This window comes from Crocodylus porosus, unplaced genomic scaffold, assembly GCF_001723895.1.
Source record: "Crocodylus porosus isolate Cpor-Errol unplaced genomic scaffold, CroPor_comp1, whole genome shotgun sequence".
NCBI lineage: Eukaryota > Metazoa > Chordata > Crocodylia > Crocodylidae > Crocodylus > Crocodylus porosus.
Window position 1 is genome coordinate 23,416,783 of NW_017728917.1, and position 20,451 is coordinate 23,437,233.

At 40.4% G+C, this 20,451-nt stretch overlaps 1 protein-coding gene across 1 annotated transcript in view; it reads right to left on the reverse strand.

Moving 5' to 3' along the window:
* The window catches only part of CACNA2D3 (calcium voltage-gated channel auxiliary subunit alpha2delta 3), a gene marked incomplete at its 5' end in the record, with an annotated part of 852,337 nt that overhangs the window by 496,458 nt on the left and 335,428 nt on the right, over positions 1-20,451 (reverse strand). The window contains one exon of the mRNA XM_019537014.1: positions 6,381-6,543. Coding sequence (XP_019392559.1) covers positions 6,381-6,543 — 163 coding nt within the window. The remainder of the gene's footprint in view (positions 1-6,380; positions 6,544-20,451) is intronic.

The window sequence follows — 20,451 nt, forward strand, 5'->3', positions numbered from 1 at the left end:
TAGGTCACCTAGTCATAAAAGGAAATGAGATTGGTCAAGCAAGACCTACCCGCAACAAACCCATGCTGGCTATTCCTCAGGATGTTGGCGTCAGCCTGTCCATTAAAGTTGCTGTCACGCAGCTTCCATCGATCACTAGGTCACTGATTAGGTCATCCCCAGTAGCCAGTATCAAGTCGAGCAGCACTTTCTCTCTCATTGGCCTGTAGACTTCTTGAGTCAGGTAGAGGTCATCCACACATGATAGGAAGCTTTGCAACCACTTGGATTTCGCTGAGTGATCCTCCCACGAGATGTCTGGGTAGCTGAAGTCACCCGTGACAACCATGGTCCTGAAGCATGCAGCCTCAGCCAGTTCCTGGGCAAACTCCTGGTCAAACTCTTGATTTTGGGTGGGAGGTCTGTAGTATACTTCTACTGTTGTGTCCCCTTTCCCATTCCCCACAGATTTTAATCAAGAGGGTCTCCAGTTGTCCACCCTGGTCGCCAATATCAGCTTGCAGGGACGCGTAGCTTTCATTAACATGGAGAGCTACACCCCCGCCTCTTTTATCTATTCGATCTCTCCTGTACAAGGTATAGCCATTTTTACCCATGGTCCAGTCATGGGTGGAGTCCCACCAGGTCTCTGTTATCCCTATGATGTCATAATTATTTGCGTTAAGCAGGACAAGTTCCTCCTGCTTATTCCCCAAGCTCCTGGCATTTTTGTACAGGCAGGCAAGTGTCCCCTTGGGGGCTCTTACCTTGCCCAAAGATGGTACCAGGGCTGGGGCAGGGGTGGGTTCCCTTAAGTGCCTTGGCCTGCTGGCTTTGCAAGGGATGCTCAGTGGGCCAGCAGTGGCAGTAGTCCCCCCATCCCCCATCAGGCTTAGTTTAAAGGCCAGTGGAGCAGGTCAGCCAGTCTGACTGAGAAGAGCCTCCTCCCCAGCGGAGAGAGGTGCATGGCTCCTTAACCATCTCTTCCCAGCAGCTTGCTGCCTCTCTCACCAAAGAGCAGGCTGTGGTCATGGAAGCCAAAGCCTTCCTGATAACACCAGCGCCACAGTCCCAAACCTGTTCTCAAACCACAACCACAGGAAAGGCTAGGAAAAAAATCTCTATAACTTTTATAACATGTACTTGCACATACAAAATGATTAATGGTCTCAAGAACTAAAATGTTTTCTCAACTGGGTTGCATGGTTTCTTAGTAAGTATGTTTATGTAGACAAAATGTGAAAGTGCATATAGTAGTGCTAGAGTGACGTAGCCATAACAGTCCAGGAATTACAAGAAAAGCAAAGATTTGGGGGGAGGGGGGGCTGATATCTTTTGTTGGACCAACTGTGTGGTTGAAATGAAATTAGACAAATAAAATTAGACAGACTTCTGAATGCAAGGCATTCTTCCTCAGGTCTGAGAAGGGAAGTCAGCATAGCAACAGTTGACAATTGAGAACAGAGAATAAAGCTGTCAGGCTTGGGGAGAAAGAAGCTATCAGGGTCAATAGACAAACAATTAGCAGAAGGAAAAAAGCTTGATTACTTCAGTCTGTTCCACAAAAATAAAACTAAGCAATCTGCAGTCCTTCCAGCCACCCCACACTCAGGTGAGGATAGAGCCCAGACAGAAGTAACAATTTTCACCCAATCTGGCTACAGAAAGTGGTCTATAGCTATGACCAAACACAAGTGTACAGCTGCAGGCAGCTTAAAAAATGGCCAACCAGGTGAAAATCTGAGCCTTCATTGCATGAGGGGTCAAAGGAATTTGTTTCAAAACAGCATGTTCTGTAACTTGTGTCTGCCTGCCTGCCTGCCAGCCTGTTGCTGTTTTCAGAATGGGAGGAGGGAAAGAGAGTGGAGGGAGTTCAGTCTGGGGGCTTTTCAGCCCCTGCTGGAGGGTGAGGAGGGTGTACTCAGGAGCCCCCTGAGGTGTCTTTACTTTAAGCTTGCATAAACAGCCATTGCTTTTTCTAGCAGGGTGGGGTCCCTAGGGCCATGTTACCCCTAGGCTCCTTAACCATGCCAGTCTTGCCCTACAGGAACCCTCTATCCCACCCACCACATCTTATTGGTATAACTGATATAGGGAGGCTGCCCTTGATTTTTGGGTTTAGACACAGTCTGACAAGATCTTATGGAACCCTGTGGTTCATAGACCCCCTGGAGTCCCATGCTACAGTGGATGGTTCCCGAGTCTCTCATCCTTATGGGCTATATGCGTGGTTCCAAACCACCCCTTTACCATGCTCCAAGCCTCACAGATGTTATTGGCATTGTCTTGCCTAGGCCTCATTATAATTCGGCCCCCTTGTCCTCACTGGGCTCTCCGCAACCCAGTTGCCCCACCCTCCCTGGCATTGGGGTCCCCACACTGTAGTGGGCCCCCAGTGAGGCGTCCTACTTCCCCAAATAGCCTCACCAAAACCACCGGTGTTATTAGACAGCAAACAAACATGAGCCCCTGAGCTATAACATAACACAAAGTTCAAGGCATGCTCTGCCCCTTTAAAAGAGTAGAACTTCTGCTCTAATGTTAGATGGCTAGTGGGCAAGGGTACCTTATGGGCTCCTGGTGCCCCATTAGCCCTAAGGGTAACATAGCTGACGGCTGTAGTGCCTCTGGGCACTTCCTTCCTGAAAGCTCTTTCACCTTCAGCTGCTGGTAGGGAGCTGACCTACCTGGTCCCACCCCTAGGGTTTATATGGGCCTAGGGCCCTGCCGCTTCCAGCCAGCTGACCAGGTACAGGTGTGGCCAATTCCCACATTAGCCAGTTGCCATGGCAACCTGCACCTGGGCTCTTATCTGGCTCTTTGTGTTCCCTCCCTGGGCAGTCTCTGCTCTAAGAGGAGCAGGCACCTTAGTGCCCTATGACACTTTTCTAAAACTCACTTAATCCTTAAGTATGCCCACCCCATGAAACAAAGATAAATTGGAGAACTACAATTATATAGAAATGTTTCTAAAATAGGTAACCATCAAGTTGTATTTAGAAACTGTCCATGAAACAAACATATGAAGAAAATGATTGCATAAGACGTTTAATGCCAAAGTGTCCTAAACAGACCAAAAAGGGAATGTATGTATGACAAAGTAAGTGTGCCTGTGCTTGTGCCTGTACATCAAGGGTAGAAGGGAGTAACTAGAGCTATACAGAATTCCCATGTAATGAAGCAATCAATTTACAGAGCAGGTGGCAATACTTGGTTCTGCTCCACTGGCTAATTATTATAGCCACAATCAATGGTGATAACTTACTGTTCTGAAATTCTATTTATTAAGCTGCTTAAATATAGAAAGCTTTCAAATTGGATGCATAACATTTTCCTAGTTAAAATAAAGGCTATATCAAAGTGGTGGCCTCTATCTAAGTACACTGCAACCTGGATCATTCATATCTGAGGGGTTCTCAACTCTCTTGGTTCCCAGAGGGTTGCCAAATTAAGAATGAGCTGCTCAGCTGTCGGCTGTGGCTTTTATTTCAAAGGGCACTACTTCTCCCCTCAGCTGGAGCACCACACAGCTGTTCACTTTAGCCACACATAGCCCTAGTTAATTTGAAAATCCTCATCTTTGCGGTGGAAAGTAAGGAACTTAACCCTTCAAGGAATCTGGGTTCTACTGTATTTCAGACTATGTCTATGGCTGAACTGCTGATTCTCTAAATCAGGATCGAATCTTAAGTTTTGGATTCGGCCGAATCGAATCGGGGCAGTGATCCAAAATCAATTAATCAATTCACTGTCCCTGATTTGGGCCAAATCCAAATCCGAATCAATTATGGCCCATTTTGCACACCCCTACTGTCTACTACCTATACCTTAGTCAAGGGTTTGATTAACTTACCAGCACCCTACCACTGTTGTAAATGAACATGAACATGGACTGCCAAAAAACTAAGTATATGGACCACTGCACTTGGCTGAGGACAAAGTTTCTCAAGTTAATGTGAACATCCAAGCTGTAGCCATATTCCCATATGAAAAATGTAAAGAGTAATCAAGATTTCAGCAGCTGAAAGAAATTCAAAAGACTAAAATGCATTTCTGCAGCTTCATGAAGTAATTATTTTGGCTGGTCCAAATTAGACACAGGGAACCAGGAATCACACCACTATGCTCACAAATATCTCTATAAACAACTTTTACTTTACTGGCCAAAACGAGACTCAGCAACCAGCTGACTTTGGCCTGATTGTGGAGTTCATTCAGGTCCAAAAAAGGGCTCGGTATATAAATATATTGTATATTATTTAATAGTTTCATTATAATAAAATACTCACCACCTCAATTTTCAGACCAGTTAAAATTGCTCTGTAGTAAGGATTGTTTGAGTATTCCTATATTCTATATTTTTCTCTGCTTTATTTTTCTTTTAATAAGGACAGCATATGTATATGGCAATTCTGGAATGAGTTCATTTAAGAAGCATAAGAAGAAAAATATTAGCATTTTTTTAAAAGTGTCACAGAAATCATTTGATAGCTTTACAAGCTTTAAGTACTTTCTAAATCTCTTTAAAATATTCCTTTTTAATGATTTCTCCAGGAAGCTGTTATTTGTAATCCCTAATTTAAAATGTTTATGTAAGGTTTCTGGGTTCTCAACAGGCTCCATAGTGGAAATCACAGAAACGAAACTGTCTTATTATCACCTCCTCTCCCAATACAAACTATTTATATTATTTCTCCTCTCTTTCATGATTTCATAACATCTCTGTGTGAATTAGCAAAATGTCTAATGTGGTTTGTACTGTTAGGAAAGTATTTCCTCTATTTTTAGCTGTCTTTTAATACCTTTCAAACAAGGAGGAAGAGCAAGATAATGTGATCAGCCAGCTCACCATAGACCACTGACAAATGCTCTGTGGTCCATAGTTGGAAGTTTCATATGATGGCGGAGGGCGCAATGAAATGTCAGTGCCCTGCTCCTGCCCCCCCCAGCCCTGCTGCTGTCCCTCACTCTGTCCCTCTGCCCCCAGCCATGCCAGTGTCCCTCACTCCCAAACAGTAGTACCCTGCCCCCCACCCTTTGCTGGTGGCCACAGCTCCCTGGCACTGCCAGTGCCCTGCATACCCAACCACAGCCACCTGTCAGGTCTCCCATGCCCCTCACTCCTGATTCATAGCCCACTGCCCCCCTCCCAGCCCTGACAGTGCCCCTTATTCCCTACCCACAATCCCTGCACCTGTCCCAGCCCTGCTGGTGACCCTCACTCCTGATCCGCAGCCCCATACCCCCACAGCCCTGCCAGTGCCCCTCACTCCCAACTCATAGCCCCATGCCCTGCCCCCCAGCCCTGTCAGTGCCACTCACTCCCAACCTACAGACCCCTGCCACCCCCAGCCCTCCTGCTCAAGCAGCTCCCACATTACTCTCTCTCTCTCTCGCTCTCTTGCCCACACAGGGAGCATGTGACCGCAGACAGCCAATAACCAGACCCCCTGCTCCCAGCTTGAAACAGCTACCCTGGGAGAGGAGAAAACGTGGACATTTGCTCTTATTTTAAAAACCTGCCTGGACACAGCACAGAGGTCCAAAAAAGAGGACATGTCTGGGAAAACCTGGACATATGATAACCCTAGAAAAGGGGTGAAGAGGAGGTCAAGAGCCCAGGTGGGCTCCAATATGAAGAGAGTGACAGAGAGTCAAAGAGCATAGAGTAAAAAGGCCACAGAAGGGCCATAGAAAGCATGGTGAGCAACTGAGCCATGGTAAGCCCAGAGCAGGCAGGTCACAGCAAGGCCCTTCCAAGAGAGAAGAGAGCACAGAAGGCTGGGAAACAGTGAAGCCTATAGTTTGGACTGGAGGGCCAAATGGACTACAAGAGAGAGAAAAGACAGCATCAAAGTAATGCCCTCATGAGCCACAAGCAGCCTCCCTTCTCAAATTAATATCTACTCTGAACTAGATCACATGGTGGGCACTAGAACAGAGGCGAACTTTGCTCAGGACGAGTTCCAGGGTAGGAAGAAAGAGAAGCATAGCACCTGTTTTGTGACAAGCACAATTCCACTTTGTTCCACTTAGAAGTTTCATTTAGGCTAACAGTAAATAGGGAATCTAGTTGGTGAATGACATTTTAAGGCTGGTTAGGTAATCTCAAAATCCAAGAGAGCAATTTGCTACAAGTAATCTTATTTCCAGTCATAGAATGTGTGGTGTAAATTCACTGTATTAGGTCACTAAGTTACAGCCATGTTAAAAAAAATATTCAGAACTGTTGCCCTTGTCACCTTTACCATGTCTGAAGACTAAGAGGGGGTCTAACCTTAACAAATCATACAATGTGTTGTTATTAAATTAACATATTTTATAGCTAATATTATAAGCTAACACATTGCTAAAATATCAGAAAGTTGTGGGGTGCTGAATGAAAGGAGACCTTCACTTACCTTTATTATACATGTTCGTTGGTACTTGGACATCGCTCAGGCTAATGTTCACAGGCAAATTATTGAAGTGGTCATTTGGAACTAGAATGAACTCCTTTCCCAGTTCCAAGTAGTTTCCTTCTTCATCCCGTTCATTTATGAGAACAGCATTGAAATATTCATACTGCAACAGAAGTTCACATTTATTTACTTTTTACATTATCTTATGCAATTTTCTTATATTTTAATGCATTCATTCATTTACTCAAATACTTAGCAACTCATTCCCTTTTCTGTCTTCACTAGAAGGTCATAATATGAAAAGTTACATGTTTTAGCTCCTCAAACCACTGTTGGTAATATTGGTTCAAAATTCTGAACTAACAAAAATCTCCTCGGAGCTTAATATTTCTATGAGTTAAGAACTGCTGTTAGTGGTGAATTTAGGACTTGATGAGACAAAAGCATTCCAACTGCACAAGAGAAGTTGAAGGAAACCAGCAAAAATTTGAGAGACACCAGAATTTCATACCCCTCTTCTTCCCTCAGTTTTTATATTTCTTCAACCTTCCTTGAAGAAAAGGAGTTATTTATTTAATGCTGAACACCACAAGGTCATATAACAAAAGCCACCATAAAATAATGCACAATCAACTTCTAGTTTAGCACTGGCATTTAAACCCAGATTTGATGTTTTTTCTGAAAAAAGAAATTATCATTTGTATCTATATAGACAATTCAAGAATCTTTGGCTTTTTCTGGATAAAACTATAACAAGATAAGCAAAAGCAATTTAGATAAAATTATTGATTGTTTCTGACCTAACTCAGGCAGAAGTTGTCAAATTCAATAGGCAACACACAGTAGCATAGTCCTCCTTTCCCCCCTCAAGATCTGTATTCTCTCAGATAGCCTTAATCTTTGGTATCAACAGAAAGATTTCCAAGTATTTGTTAACTATAGTGGATCAATATAAAATGTCTTTGAAGAACCCCATGAAGTTGAATCCTAAGTTACTGCAATAAATAAGTATAAAATTATAAATAATATTGGGACTCATGGAGACTTTATACCCTATGCTGAGAAAATTACCTTTACTGGATTTTACCTCAATAGTTATTAAGCCAACATATAGCTACTGAATTTAAGAACTTAAATAAATGATAGGTAACAGACCCATAGTTTTTTTCAAATGCTGTCAGTATTTCTTAGCTGTGTATGCAGCTAGTTTTACTCAGCAAAAAAGTCACTAGTATCTTGCCATTTATTGCAGTTGTATTTCCATCAAACAGTATGACAAGAGTACTGAATACACCTAGAAAGAACCATAAAGCATGTTTCCCACAGATCACTCATGAAGCTATTCTTTTCAAAATATTAAATCTATATTTTGGTCACCAAGGAAAAAATAATGTAAACAAAGCTATTATATAATAATTGTTACTACTGTGTCTCCTCTTAAAAATGTACAATTGTTCATTCACTTATTCCATACACTATTTTTCAAAAACCAAGAGTATGGATAGATATTAATATCTGAAACTGGCTTTAAAACAAAAGCATCTGATGCCATCAAACCATTGACCTAGTTGCTGGTAATGCCGTCTCTTGAGAGTGTAGGAGCCAACAAGGTAAGTTTACCCTTTTGGCCTGCATTAATCCCCCTCCTCACACCCACAGGGTGTCCACAAGAGTTCCCATGAAGTAGGGAGGACTACACCTCCCTTATTTCCTAATTTTCAAAGGCACCACAGCTACATTTCTAATTCTGCTAGCCCTGACAAAGCCTCCCCAGCTAGCTCTAAGGTCACAATATGGGCGAGGTCCCAGTGCTACTTAAAACTGCTAGATCCTAATAAACTCATAATAAACACTATTTGCTTATTTAATCATAAGATTTTAAAATGAGTGAAATATAAAGTTCACTGCACAAACACAATGAGATTTTACTGATTTTATTTTAAAGACTACCATTAAAATATTCCATAAACATGTAAATCAGTACTTGGCCATAAAAGCTAGACAGTAGAGAGTCAATTATCTCAGCTAACTGAGAGCCAAACCTGTTCATAAAATCAGATTCCTCAGTTGATGAACCTAGTATTAAACAAAGGAACTCCAGCACCACAGTCTAAAGCAAGTTTTTTCATTATTTCAATGTTTGTTTTTTGGGGGGGGGGGTTCTTTCTTTCTTTCTTTTTTTTGTAAGACTTGTTCTCAGGTGTTCTCTTAGTCAACACTGCACTTGCTGTTGCCACATAGCACCACAGAACACCTTGCATTCAGATAGCTGAATGATTTGGATAAACAATGTTTGGATAATTGACACTCTGCTACTGTAATTATTACATCGTACCTTCCAGGAAACAAATTTGCACTGAAGTCAGCCATCTTACCTTTTCATTTTATTTAATTATATACAGGGTGCACCTATATGTACAATTAAAGTATTTAATCTTACTGCACAGCAAATTACTGAGCAGTAAGCCAGCCCTGGGAAGGCATCTACACATGCACCCTGTTGGGAGCAGATTTGCTGCTTACAGGATTAAGCATATCCAGGCATGCTCCTGCTCTGCTCTGACCTCCTTTAGCAGCAAGGGGGCGCTGAAGCTCCAGGTGTAGCTGCCTGGGTGCCAGGCATTTCCAGGGGGTGGGTTTGGAGGGGGCTGGCCCCCTGCTAGCTGACCAGGAGCAAATTTGTTCCTAGTCGGCATCTACACATGCAATACTCCATGTTAGCTAACGCACGGTACATCTACTATTTGTAAATACAGATAGTAGATTTACTGAGCATTAGCAAATTTTACTACACAGGAGTTCAGCGCACCGTTACATAGTGATGCTTTACTGCACAGTAGGTTAGTCTACTGTGAAATAAAGCATCTTGTGTAGATGCACCCACAGTGAAGTACTTCTGTTCTAACTGGGATGTACAACATTGACTTCAGTAATTCAAATGAAAACAAAATTTGGCCCATGCTATTTAGAATATTAAGATCTTGAAACAGAATGATATGAATGGAATAATATGGAAATGGTCAATTTTAAAGTAATTTCTTAGATAGTATTTTGCCAATCAAAACAATCAAAACGTCAGTCACCAATAAAAGCACATTATTGGCATACTTTGTTTTCTTTCATCAACATGTTTATTCTTTTCCTAAAGGGATTAATCAGTAGACACCCTCCTTCATCATGTTCTTCTGGAAGGAAAAGTAATTTTCACTTGTAAATGTTAAATGGCAAAGCTAGCTGTGCATTAAATTTTGTTACACTGTAAATAAAATACACTACTAGATTTCCAATTAAACATTTTTGTTTGCTTGTTTGATTGAGTTTACTAGTACTGTTTACATTAAAATATTCCATGAACATTTCTTGAACTATAAAGCAGAAAATACAGCTTCAGGCCAAAATAATCAAATTGCAGTGCATTGTCTTCCATCAGTTATTCTAAAGACCTTAAAATCCTCAACAAGTAACAAAACATTATATTACATTGTGCTTTGCCAAAACCTATTTTCATGTAAATGTGAAACAAAATGAAAGAATATAGGCCCTTCTATAAGCCCTAAAGAACAAGAATCAGATAATCTATATAGTTCAAAAGAGCTAATGCTGAGTTTAGGAAAAGGCTAGTGTTTATGCAGTAGTGTTGTATTGCAGCTCCTTGTGTGCTCTTTTGCTATAGCAAGGAAAACACTGCATTTGACAGCTAAAAGGTGGTACGAAGAAAATTAAAAAATAAAAATTAGATTAAAAAAGAAAAAGAAATCCATCTGGCATTCTGACACTGCATTTGGAATAATGCCCTAGGGAAACGGGATAAAGTCCTATTTGCTGACAACACAGATACTGTAGTGACTAAACTCTAAGAGAAAATGACTTCAATTTAATCTTGTCAAGGAAGGTCAATCTTTGATGTAACCTTAACAAGGTGAGCTCCCACAGCGCACAATATGACATGCCAGAAACATATTAGCCTAATAAACAGCAAAATAATTATTTAGAAGTACTGCAAGACTGACTGTGACATTACCAGAAAGCAAGATTATTCTAAATTTGTACATAAAGACACGCATGAGTGACAAACCAGAGGGTAAGCATTGTAAGGAAATCCATTCATGTAACTTATTACAGAGATACCACTGAAGGTTTGTTCATAAATATTTATATTCTAATATATTTATTGCTGTTCATGTGTAAACAAACTATATTTTATACATTCATTACTATGCAGTAACACTTTCCTTAACATGGAGCCTCCTGAAAATTTGAGCAATCACGTTTTATTTCCACTCCTTACATAACTGACAAATTATTGGCACCAGCAAGATCATGGAAACTTGGGAGAATTATAAGTCTTTGGTTTCATTTTTAAAGACATTTCTTTTTCTTTCCCCTGTGACAAAAAAAATCTGAAGATACATCAATAGAAGTTGAGCTCTAAAAAACAGAGAGACAGCTAGACCCTTCTTCAGTAAGAAACCTAAAGAGCTGTCAACATGCATATTTAATGTAAAATGACTCAATATGTTTGAAGCCCATCTCAACAAATAGTGCTACTAAAGTAACTAAAATCTTTATATCAGTCTATACATAGTGGTGTGATAAGAACAAAAGGAATCTCATGTGTGGGTGAGGTTAGGATGTGCAGGTTCACTCAAACAGGCAGAGGGTGATCAACAAAGGAAAGCTGCAACTACAGGAAATGTTATTTTAGAACACAGCTACAGACAGACATTTGTGATAAATTGCTGTCACAATAGCTGTTGGGTATTGTCTGGTATCTTTCGACATCTATGAAGCATAAACTGCTAGAGAGCCAGAGGCATGCAAAGAGTGAAGTGGAAAAACGCCTTGGAGAGCAGACCAGCGCCACAAGTGAAAGATCTCTGGAGGTAACCGATCTGCAGGGGCCTGATCTGCAATAGCCCCCAATGCAGTAAGGTGCTTAGACCTGCATTAATTAGAAGACAGGAGTTACACTGACTTCAGCGGGTGCCTTGGTTCATTTACCAAGTACTGTAAATGAACTATTTTACTATAGCTCAGTAAGAACTGTTGCAGGTGACTGCCATTCTTTTGAATGTTTTCACGTTTTTATTTACTTCAGGGTAATGAAAAATCTTGGGATGCTTAGGTTATTTATCAACTATTCTTTAAATATTTTAAAGCAATGTTTGCTTATTAAAACAAATATTTACTCTTCTACTTAAAAGAAAAATATGTTATGACCCTGACTTTGCTTACATGGTCAATACTCTCTTTATATTGTAATACTAAACACATTTTGGTTGGCTGTCTTCTTACTTAAAATTTTAAAGGAACTATATTCTTTCTTTCACCTTGTTCTGAAATACTGTGATTCTCAATTTTATTTCAATGTGACATTTCTTCAGCAGGTATAAATAAAGTGACTTTCCAAGTCAATACAAGAAAAATAAAGCACATACACACTTCCCAGAACTACTAAAACCTAAATAAACTGCATGGGAAGAAAAAAATGACAGTGAAAACTGCAGTTAGTTACAGGGACAGTGACATACTTGTATGACAAGTATGCTGCTTATTGCCATCACACTCATTTGCCTTACCATGCAATAATTATATAATTGCAGAGACTACACAAAACTGAGTACTTTAAGTTGTTTTATCAATACATTTGATATGTCATATGAACCATGCGTTGTGTCTGAAGGACACCTTTTAAAGCAGAACAAATCTACAACTAACCAAAAACTACAGGATATTTGGGCTTTCCCAAGTATATGAAGGAATTAAGTCACCGTGAACACCTTGGTAGGCTAGTTAATGCACACTAGGGCTATATGAAGCTTTGGTAGCCAATTCAATATGGAGATTCGGCCCGATTAAGCGGTTGAATCTTCGAATCTGAATTGAATCGGGAGACCCATTAAAAGATCTGAATCAAATAGGAGAAATTCAAAGATTCAGAAGGCTTGCAGCAAACAGAAACTGAAAAGAGGGAAGGGGGTGGAGTATATGGAAAAGGCTAAGGGGGGGAAAGCCTGCTCTGATATTGACATCTGTAGCTGGCCAGTGACTGTGATCTTTCTCTCAGTTCCCTTTCAATCACAGTGCTCCGGGGAGACATGTAGAAACAACATATAAAGCTTTGTCTGAAGTGATCTGTGCCTTTTGTGAGCTGTCTCTCTCTCAAATCACCAGCGTCTGAAAGGTGCTGGCTTGCCAGCTAGTCTCTTACTAGCTAGTCTCTCTTCTTGTAAGTTGTATCCAATCCTTTCCTACTTACCCTTGCCTACAATCCCTATTGTTATCCCTATCCAGTCCTTTCAACTTATTATTCCCCCAAAAGCCTCTTATTTGTTCTTGTTAATTTATCTTGATTCCTTCCCCCCACAAAAAAAACCTCTGGGTTTTCCCTGACAGTGTGTCATCACTGTGCAGGAAAGCACAACATATATTACACACACAGATTTTGCAGCACACCAAACATGAAGTGTGCTGGAAAGTCAGGTGCCAGGTCTTCTGGCAGGGGAGACAGAGGGGCCAGAGGGAGAGCTGCAAGTTCTCCCCACCCCAAACATAGACACACCCTCTTTCCTGGCAGTGATGAGTCTTCTGCCGCTAGTGAGAGCAACAAGGTGGTAGCAGTGCCTACACCTACACCACCACCATTAACACCACTAACACGAAACAGCATGACATTCTCCACCCCAATTTCGGTTCCCAGCATGAGGCTTCCAGTGCCGAGGAGGAGCTGGATCTGGAAGCAGAGGAGCTGAGGGGCATAGTGAAGGAAATTCTGGGGAAGGAAAGGGAATCTGAATTTGTGCTCCACATGCCTCAAAGTTCCCCTAGAGGCAGATCTCTTTCTTTGGAAGGCACTTCAGAGAAGGTTGTGAGGGCATGTGGCTCAGCTCCTCTAGTTGTTGTGCCCCTGCCTGGTGAGGAGGGGGATAAGCCAGGATCCCCACCTTAACCCAGAAGCTGGAGGGTAGTGTAGTGTGTGATCATTTTGAGGTAGCAGATGATCCCAAGTATGCTACCTGCTAGCACTGCCAAAGGCAGATCAGCTGGGGCAAAGATATGAAATACTTCACCACCACGGCGATGCTGCTGCATCTCAGGAGGCAGCACTCCCTTGCCCTTGTTCCTTCTTAGTTTGGCACCAGTGGGAGCCTGCCTAAAAAGAAGTCCCCCTCTTACTCCAAAGCCCCGGGCCCCAAGAAGCAGAGGCAGGCTACCCTGGACTATTGGGGAAAGGCAGAAACAAAGGAGGGGTACATTCCAAAGGTGAGCAAGGTCACTCAGAGCACTGGATAGATGCTTGCTCTGGGTGGCCAGTCCTTCTCCTTTGTTGAGCATCCAGGGTTCAGGTGGGTCATGGCATTCATGGCCCCATTGTACCAAGTGGCTGCACGCACCACCTTTAGCAGGACAGTGGTATGAGGCATGCAGGGAGTACTTGAGGGAGGAAATGAGAAAGGCACGTCCACAGCTCTTTGTGGCTCCATCAGAGAAGGAGGAGATGCACAGAAATATATACTTTGATAGCTCTAAAATGCATCCAATCTTTGGTCCTAGAAATGATAGTGCTGGCACATTGTTCAAAATAACGCATCTGTTTAAGGCATTATTATCAAATTGGGTGATTACCATATTTACTCATATCCAAGCTGAGGTTATTCCCCCAGTCAACATGGGGAGGAAGCTTCACCTCGGATTTGAGTACCAGCCCAGGCAGTGGCTCACAGCTCTGGGTAGCCCAAGCTGAGCTGCTACCTGATCCAGGCTGGAATTACTCGTTTTGTAGGGAAGTGTGGGGAAACTGAGGGGAGAGGGGGAAACCTGCAGCTGGCACCCCTACCCCAGCCCTCCAATGCTTGTGCCTGGCTCCACATCTCCTGTTTGCCCCTGCAGCCTGGCTCCTCCCTCCCTTACCTTCAACACTTAGTTGATGAATAGCAAAAAGGCTAACTTTACAAAACTAAAATGACAGAAAATGATTCTTTCCCAATATAAAATGAGCTATTAGTTTTTGTATTATTTTAGCTGCAAAGAGATTTTTACCCAATGCAGGCAGGAAGCAGTTCTTGTACAGCCTCATAGTGTGACTCCTTCACTTATCGGCTCGGTGGCAGGATGGCTTCTTGGTGTTCCCTGAACTGCACACATCTTGCTGGCAGTTCTGTCTTGCTTTATACTGTTTAATTATATAGCTTCAAAAGCTTTTTCCTCAATGGGTGACCAACTAAAGTTCAAACAAAACAGGGAAGAAAAGGGTAACCATCATAATGCAATTGTTAAATTGCCTGGCTCCTGGTTTTGGATTTGTCTAGGTGTGAAGACTTGTGTTCTTTCAGAGCCACTGCAATTAAAGGTCAGTTACACATGATGGGCCTGAAGTGGTCAAACAGGATGTTCAAAGGCAGTGGTTACTGGAAGCGTCTTTGGGTATGCATTTATCAATGGGGCAAATTTGCAGTAGCTTGTACCAGTGATGGTCCATTTACAAAACTCTAGACATACGTTGAATGATCAAGACATTTGTAACACCTTAGACATTGGATCCCTATTTTGAGAGATGTGAGGATGTCACATACAGGACATTTTTCCTATATTCAAGGCACCTTTTACAGGTTTTGCTTGAAATGTATATTTAGTCTTTTGTTTTCTTTAGTTGCTAGCTCAGTTGAAACATATATGTAGTTTCTTTTCCTTCAATTACACTGGCTCAGCTTTTCTCTCTGGCTTTTTTACATCAGAGATACAAATGTGATGAGTGTGTCAAGTCTCTGCCAACAATTTTAACCATAATTTTTATTATTTTATCCCATGGTTTTGGTATTGGGTACCTCAAGCTCTACTGTCTCAATGCCTAATGGGGTGCAGGCCATTAGCAGAGTTTAATTTTCTTGTGGCAGTCTTGTCACCACAGCTCAGTCTTGCCCCAGCCATTGTCTCGCATTTTTGTGCAAGAGACACCGTCCAAGCTTTCAGTTTTCCTACCCAGCAGTCCCCTTCTGGATACATTAAAGCATTTATATAGCATTACCAAACCATTTTGTGCATACATTAGTTATTAACATTTTGTTGCAAAAGTGATGCATTTAATTTTAGTGTTACTGGAGCTATATTAGGATATAGCTATGGCTTAATTTGGATAGGCTGTTAGTTTACCAAGGCACAAAAGATATAAAATTACCACTACTAATTAATAAAACATTACAAAAACATTGATTAATAATAATACATTTTTAGTGTATGCCCAAACAATCTGCTGAGAAAGAGCTAAATATTTAAGAGTGTTACATGCATGTTAAGATACCAGAAGACATTTGTTACTTGAACTAAACACCTGGACAGGAACAGTTTTGTTTATTTTTTAATAGGGACCTAGCTGAAAGCATGTATTAATGCTACTGAACACCATGGCTCAGCTTTATAGAAAGGAGGCATATTACCTTTATCTGCTTTCGAAGTTGAGAAGTTAGAAGAAATTAAAAGACTAACTTGGGAAAAAGAAAAGGTAACAAAATTAAATAGCAAGGTATTAATTAAATACAACTTTGACATTTATTATAAAAACCTGTATGATTTTTTTCAGTGGAATATATATGCTGGCCAATTTATGAGAAATACATTTGTAAATAACTTGGGTCGCAAAAGGAAGACCTACCTTTTAATTTGCCATGATTTCATATCCAGGATTACCTCCTGCTGCTCCTTTTCCTACCACAACAGTGGGGGGATGAATTTAAGATGACTTCCCATTAATCAGATTTTATGCATGAATAATTATAACAAACATTTTCCATGTACAAACTCTAATTATTGGGGGGGTCATCTGAAATTCAGAGTCATCTTGGGTTTGGGGAAATATGGAAATAATTTTAAAGGCAATGTTACTGAGATTCTTACAGGGAATTTAATATTCCAGAAAGGAAGGCAGAGTGAATATCCATATAAATCTATACTATATAATATCTACAGGTCAATGTACATTAGATGAGACAGAAACAAACTTGTGTATCACCAAAAGAGCCACTGGCATTCTTATAATGCTATGTAAGAACAGCTAGACTAAAAAATATAAAACATTTCTTCCAAGGTTACACTGACCCTTGCTGAAGGCATTGGTGAGATACTAAATAAGACAATGCTTATGGCAGCCACACTGAACTTTAATCACTGGACCATTAGAAAGAAAATAAAGGTGTAATAAAGAATAAGGAAACAGTCAGAAGAAAGAACCAGCAGGTGACAGCAAACCAAGTAGAGGGCAATAGAATTAAAAATATCAGCAAGACAACAAAAGCCAACAGTTGTTTGGGAGAAAAAAAGGAAAATCTGCTGTGAAAGCTTCTCCAGACTGAGACACGGAAGTTAACAAAGATGATCAGCAATGTTTGAAAGCTCAAAGATTTGTTATGTGAAGGAAATCTTGCCCAGTACATTCTTACAGACTGCTGGAAACTTTCCTTCTACAAAATACACTAATAATGGTTTCCCCTTGTGAATGCCCATGATGATAAACAGACAGAGGTTTGAATGACTATTAACCTCATAGGCTCTAACAAAAAAAAAAAAAAACAGCTTCATTTAGCAGCTGTCCAGTATTAGGCATTTATTACTATCTTGTCCTTAAGCACATGCATTCAAATACTTACCTTGGTTTTTAGAGAACAAGTTTGATAGGCTGTGAAAACAAATTGCCCATTTCACAGCTGGACAGTTTATAATTTTTAAAAGTGTTTTTTAAAAACTGAGAAATCTTCCTTAGAAGTTACTATTCTTTTCCATTTGCTGTCAAGGAGCTCTGAGAAGCTCCATAACAGGTTCTACACACTACATGTTCTCTTTGTTTAGGGGGATTTGGCCCAAAATCCAAGCAACGTGCTCTGTAACAAATTGTTTTTAGTGAGGACTGAAACAACATTCTCAGCCTGACATTCTCAAAGGCTCCTTACAGACATGGAAAAGAAACAACAGCCCTTCACGTTCAGCTTGGCGTGGACCTGTGCTGACTGGAGCGCATGCCCAGAACAGCCATTGTGTTAGCTGGCCCAACATCTGTATAGGTTGTGTGCTTCAGCAGGGCTTTTTGATACTTTTGTCTAATAACTGATTGAATCAGCTTTAGATAAAAGCACTAAAAAGCCCCGCTGAACCACCGAATCTAAATAGACACTGGGTGGGGGGCAGGTGAAACTAACACCCCCCCCTTCATGTAAAGTGCTCTTTTTAGTGGAAGGGTGGGGGAGAGGGGCGGAGTCACATCTGTAAGCACACAAAGTGCTAAACTGTTAGTGATGCTGCCTGGATCTTTACAAAGATAGCTGACAGAGTTCTCCTTACAGTGAGATTAAATTCACTCTCGTTTTTCAAACCATTCATTCCTTTCCTTTCCAACTATATCATTACACCTTTAAAATATGATAAATAAATACAAATTTATTATATAATAATGTACCAAATAAAACAACATGTATATTGACAATACTTACCAAGCTCTAAGTGTTCATGTAAGGATTAATTGATTTATGTATGTAAATATTTCCAAAGATAGAAAGCAACTAGGACTGTTTTGAAGTACCTACGACTGTTCAGAATGAAAATACATTCATTCAATTACAAGTGTCAAGTATAACCTCCTTCACTCTCCACATCTATAACTTTCAAAAACATTTACAAAGGCATCTCGGAAAATGATTGAAGTACAGTCATTTTTACTGAGATATTGTTTAAAAAAATTATTGGAGCCAGGATTTTATCTCTCAAGGTTAAGAGTGGACACAAGTAAATCAAATCCAGCCATCAAAAAAACCCTACAAGAACAAAAAGCAGAGCAGCATACGCATGGGCAGTGTGCCCATGCAGCATGGAGAACACCTAACTGTGCAGCACCACCTACCACATGGCCATGCTCATCTGGATGTGCTTACAGGGCGCATCTACGTGAGACGCTTTACTGTGAAGTAGCATGCTCTACATGTGTAGAGTTATGTAACTGTGCCCTTGTTGATTTAATGGTGGTGGTAGAAGGTGATTAGCTGACCATTTTTTTCTGGGCAACATAAACATTAGGGGTTTCCTGTGTTTTGAATGACTGATCTCACAGTCAACAAGAATTCTGCATGAATGCTGGGTAGTGTTTGTAACAAGGGTGAAATGTTCAAAAGCACCCATGTCTCATTTCTAAAAGTGACTTTGGCATTTGGAAATGTAAGTGTCATTACATTTTAATGAGAGTTATGCTCCCAAATGCTTAAATCACTGGATGAACTACAAAAAACCATGCTGAGAAATACTGTTTTGAGGTTTTTTCCTTTTAATAAACATGACAGCTTTATTACTTTTTACTTAACTCACACTTTTGAGAGAATCAGCAACATGCCCATAGCTTTTAACTTGAAAAGAGCACTCCTTCAACAGCAAGAAAAAAAGATCAATACGACTCATTGCTTCTAAATTACCTTTTGCTTAAGGAACTCAAAGCACTTTTACACACACTTTTAAAACAGACTTCACAATAAATAACCCTGTAGGACAGGAATAAATGTTTCTTATTTTGTAGAGACGGGAATATGAGGCATGATGTTACAAAGTCACGGCATCTTCTGGCTTCATAGCTGATCATATTTTTTTCTCAAGGGAATATGTATATAATATTCACAGCACAAGAAAAGAACACTTTATTTTAATCCTGCATAAAAGTAAATATCCCATCAATGCAGTCTAAATCAGAAGGCATGTGCAAAATGTTTGACAAAGTTCCCAACAACATAAACTTACAGGGTTTACAAGCTTGAATCAAGTTTCAGGAATATCTAGACCCTGTGCTTAGCAAATTTAAGCCAACTTGTCTGATGGAAACCATGTGAAATGAGTTGTACAATGATTTGGCTTAAAAATGAAGTAAAACCCAATGAGTTTTCACTTGGAACTGAAATTTTAAGCAAAAACTGCCAGTGGAATGTTACATGCAATGTAAACTAAAAAGAAATGTTCTCAAAACACCTTGGAAAATAAAGACTTCGAAATTCCTCTCAGCTTTATTAGCATCGCCATCCAAAAAAACACATGAACTTGAAATGTATTCTTTTCTATGCTACAAGCACCAAATATAAACTGAGGTTCAGCTGGACATACAGTCCAAACAGGAGTACACAGGGCAGTCAACAAACTTCATTCTATGTTATCTGAATATTTACAATCAATTTAATGAAACAACATCACCAAATTTTTCAAGAATGTTAATGGATCAGGCCTCAGTCTCATAAAGGTTTACATCAGCTTAAATATGGACCTCAAGGTTTTGTATGTGCTGAAGGCTTTGTAGCACTCTGGAATGATACTATTTTTACATAAGAGCTTTTCCAAGTAACATGTAACACTTGTGATTAATCTACTTTCACGCTGGCTCCAATCAGTTTCACAAAAAATAAATCAATAATGATTCAGCTTCTTTTATAAACCTTGCAGTATATTTTTATTCCCCTTCATAGATGCAAAAAAAGCTCATCATTACATTGCCTTTTATACAATAGCACATACTGTCTGAGCTCCCAAGGTTGGGAATAAACTGCCACCAGAGGTGGTTCAAGCACCTACTTTGAACACCTTTGAGAGATATTTGGATGTTTATCTTGCTGGGATCCTATGACCCCTGCTGACTTCCTGCCCCTGGGCAGGGGGCTGGACTCAATGATCTTCCGAGGTCCCTTCCAGCCCCACTGTCTATGAATCTATTACCAGCCAGAATCATAAACCTGCATCACCTTCCTTGAATTGCCTTTAGATTGTATCTTAGAATTTAGGTAAGCTGCCCCTGTAGAGATGGGAGTGAAGAGCAAAGCAGGAATGAAGTCAATGCAATATAGTCTCCTTAAGTCCATCAGTCTTATACAGAGACAACCCATTCTCACCCTGATAGACAAGTTATAAAAATGCTACTGTTAAAAACAAAAAAACAAACAAACTACTATTAAAAAAAAAAAAAGGAAAGGACAGGGAAATCCAATTGATCCTTGGATTTGGGTAAATACTGTATCGGACTGACCCCTAGTAATTTGATTCTAGATATAGAAAATTATAAATT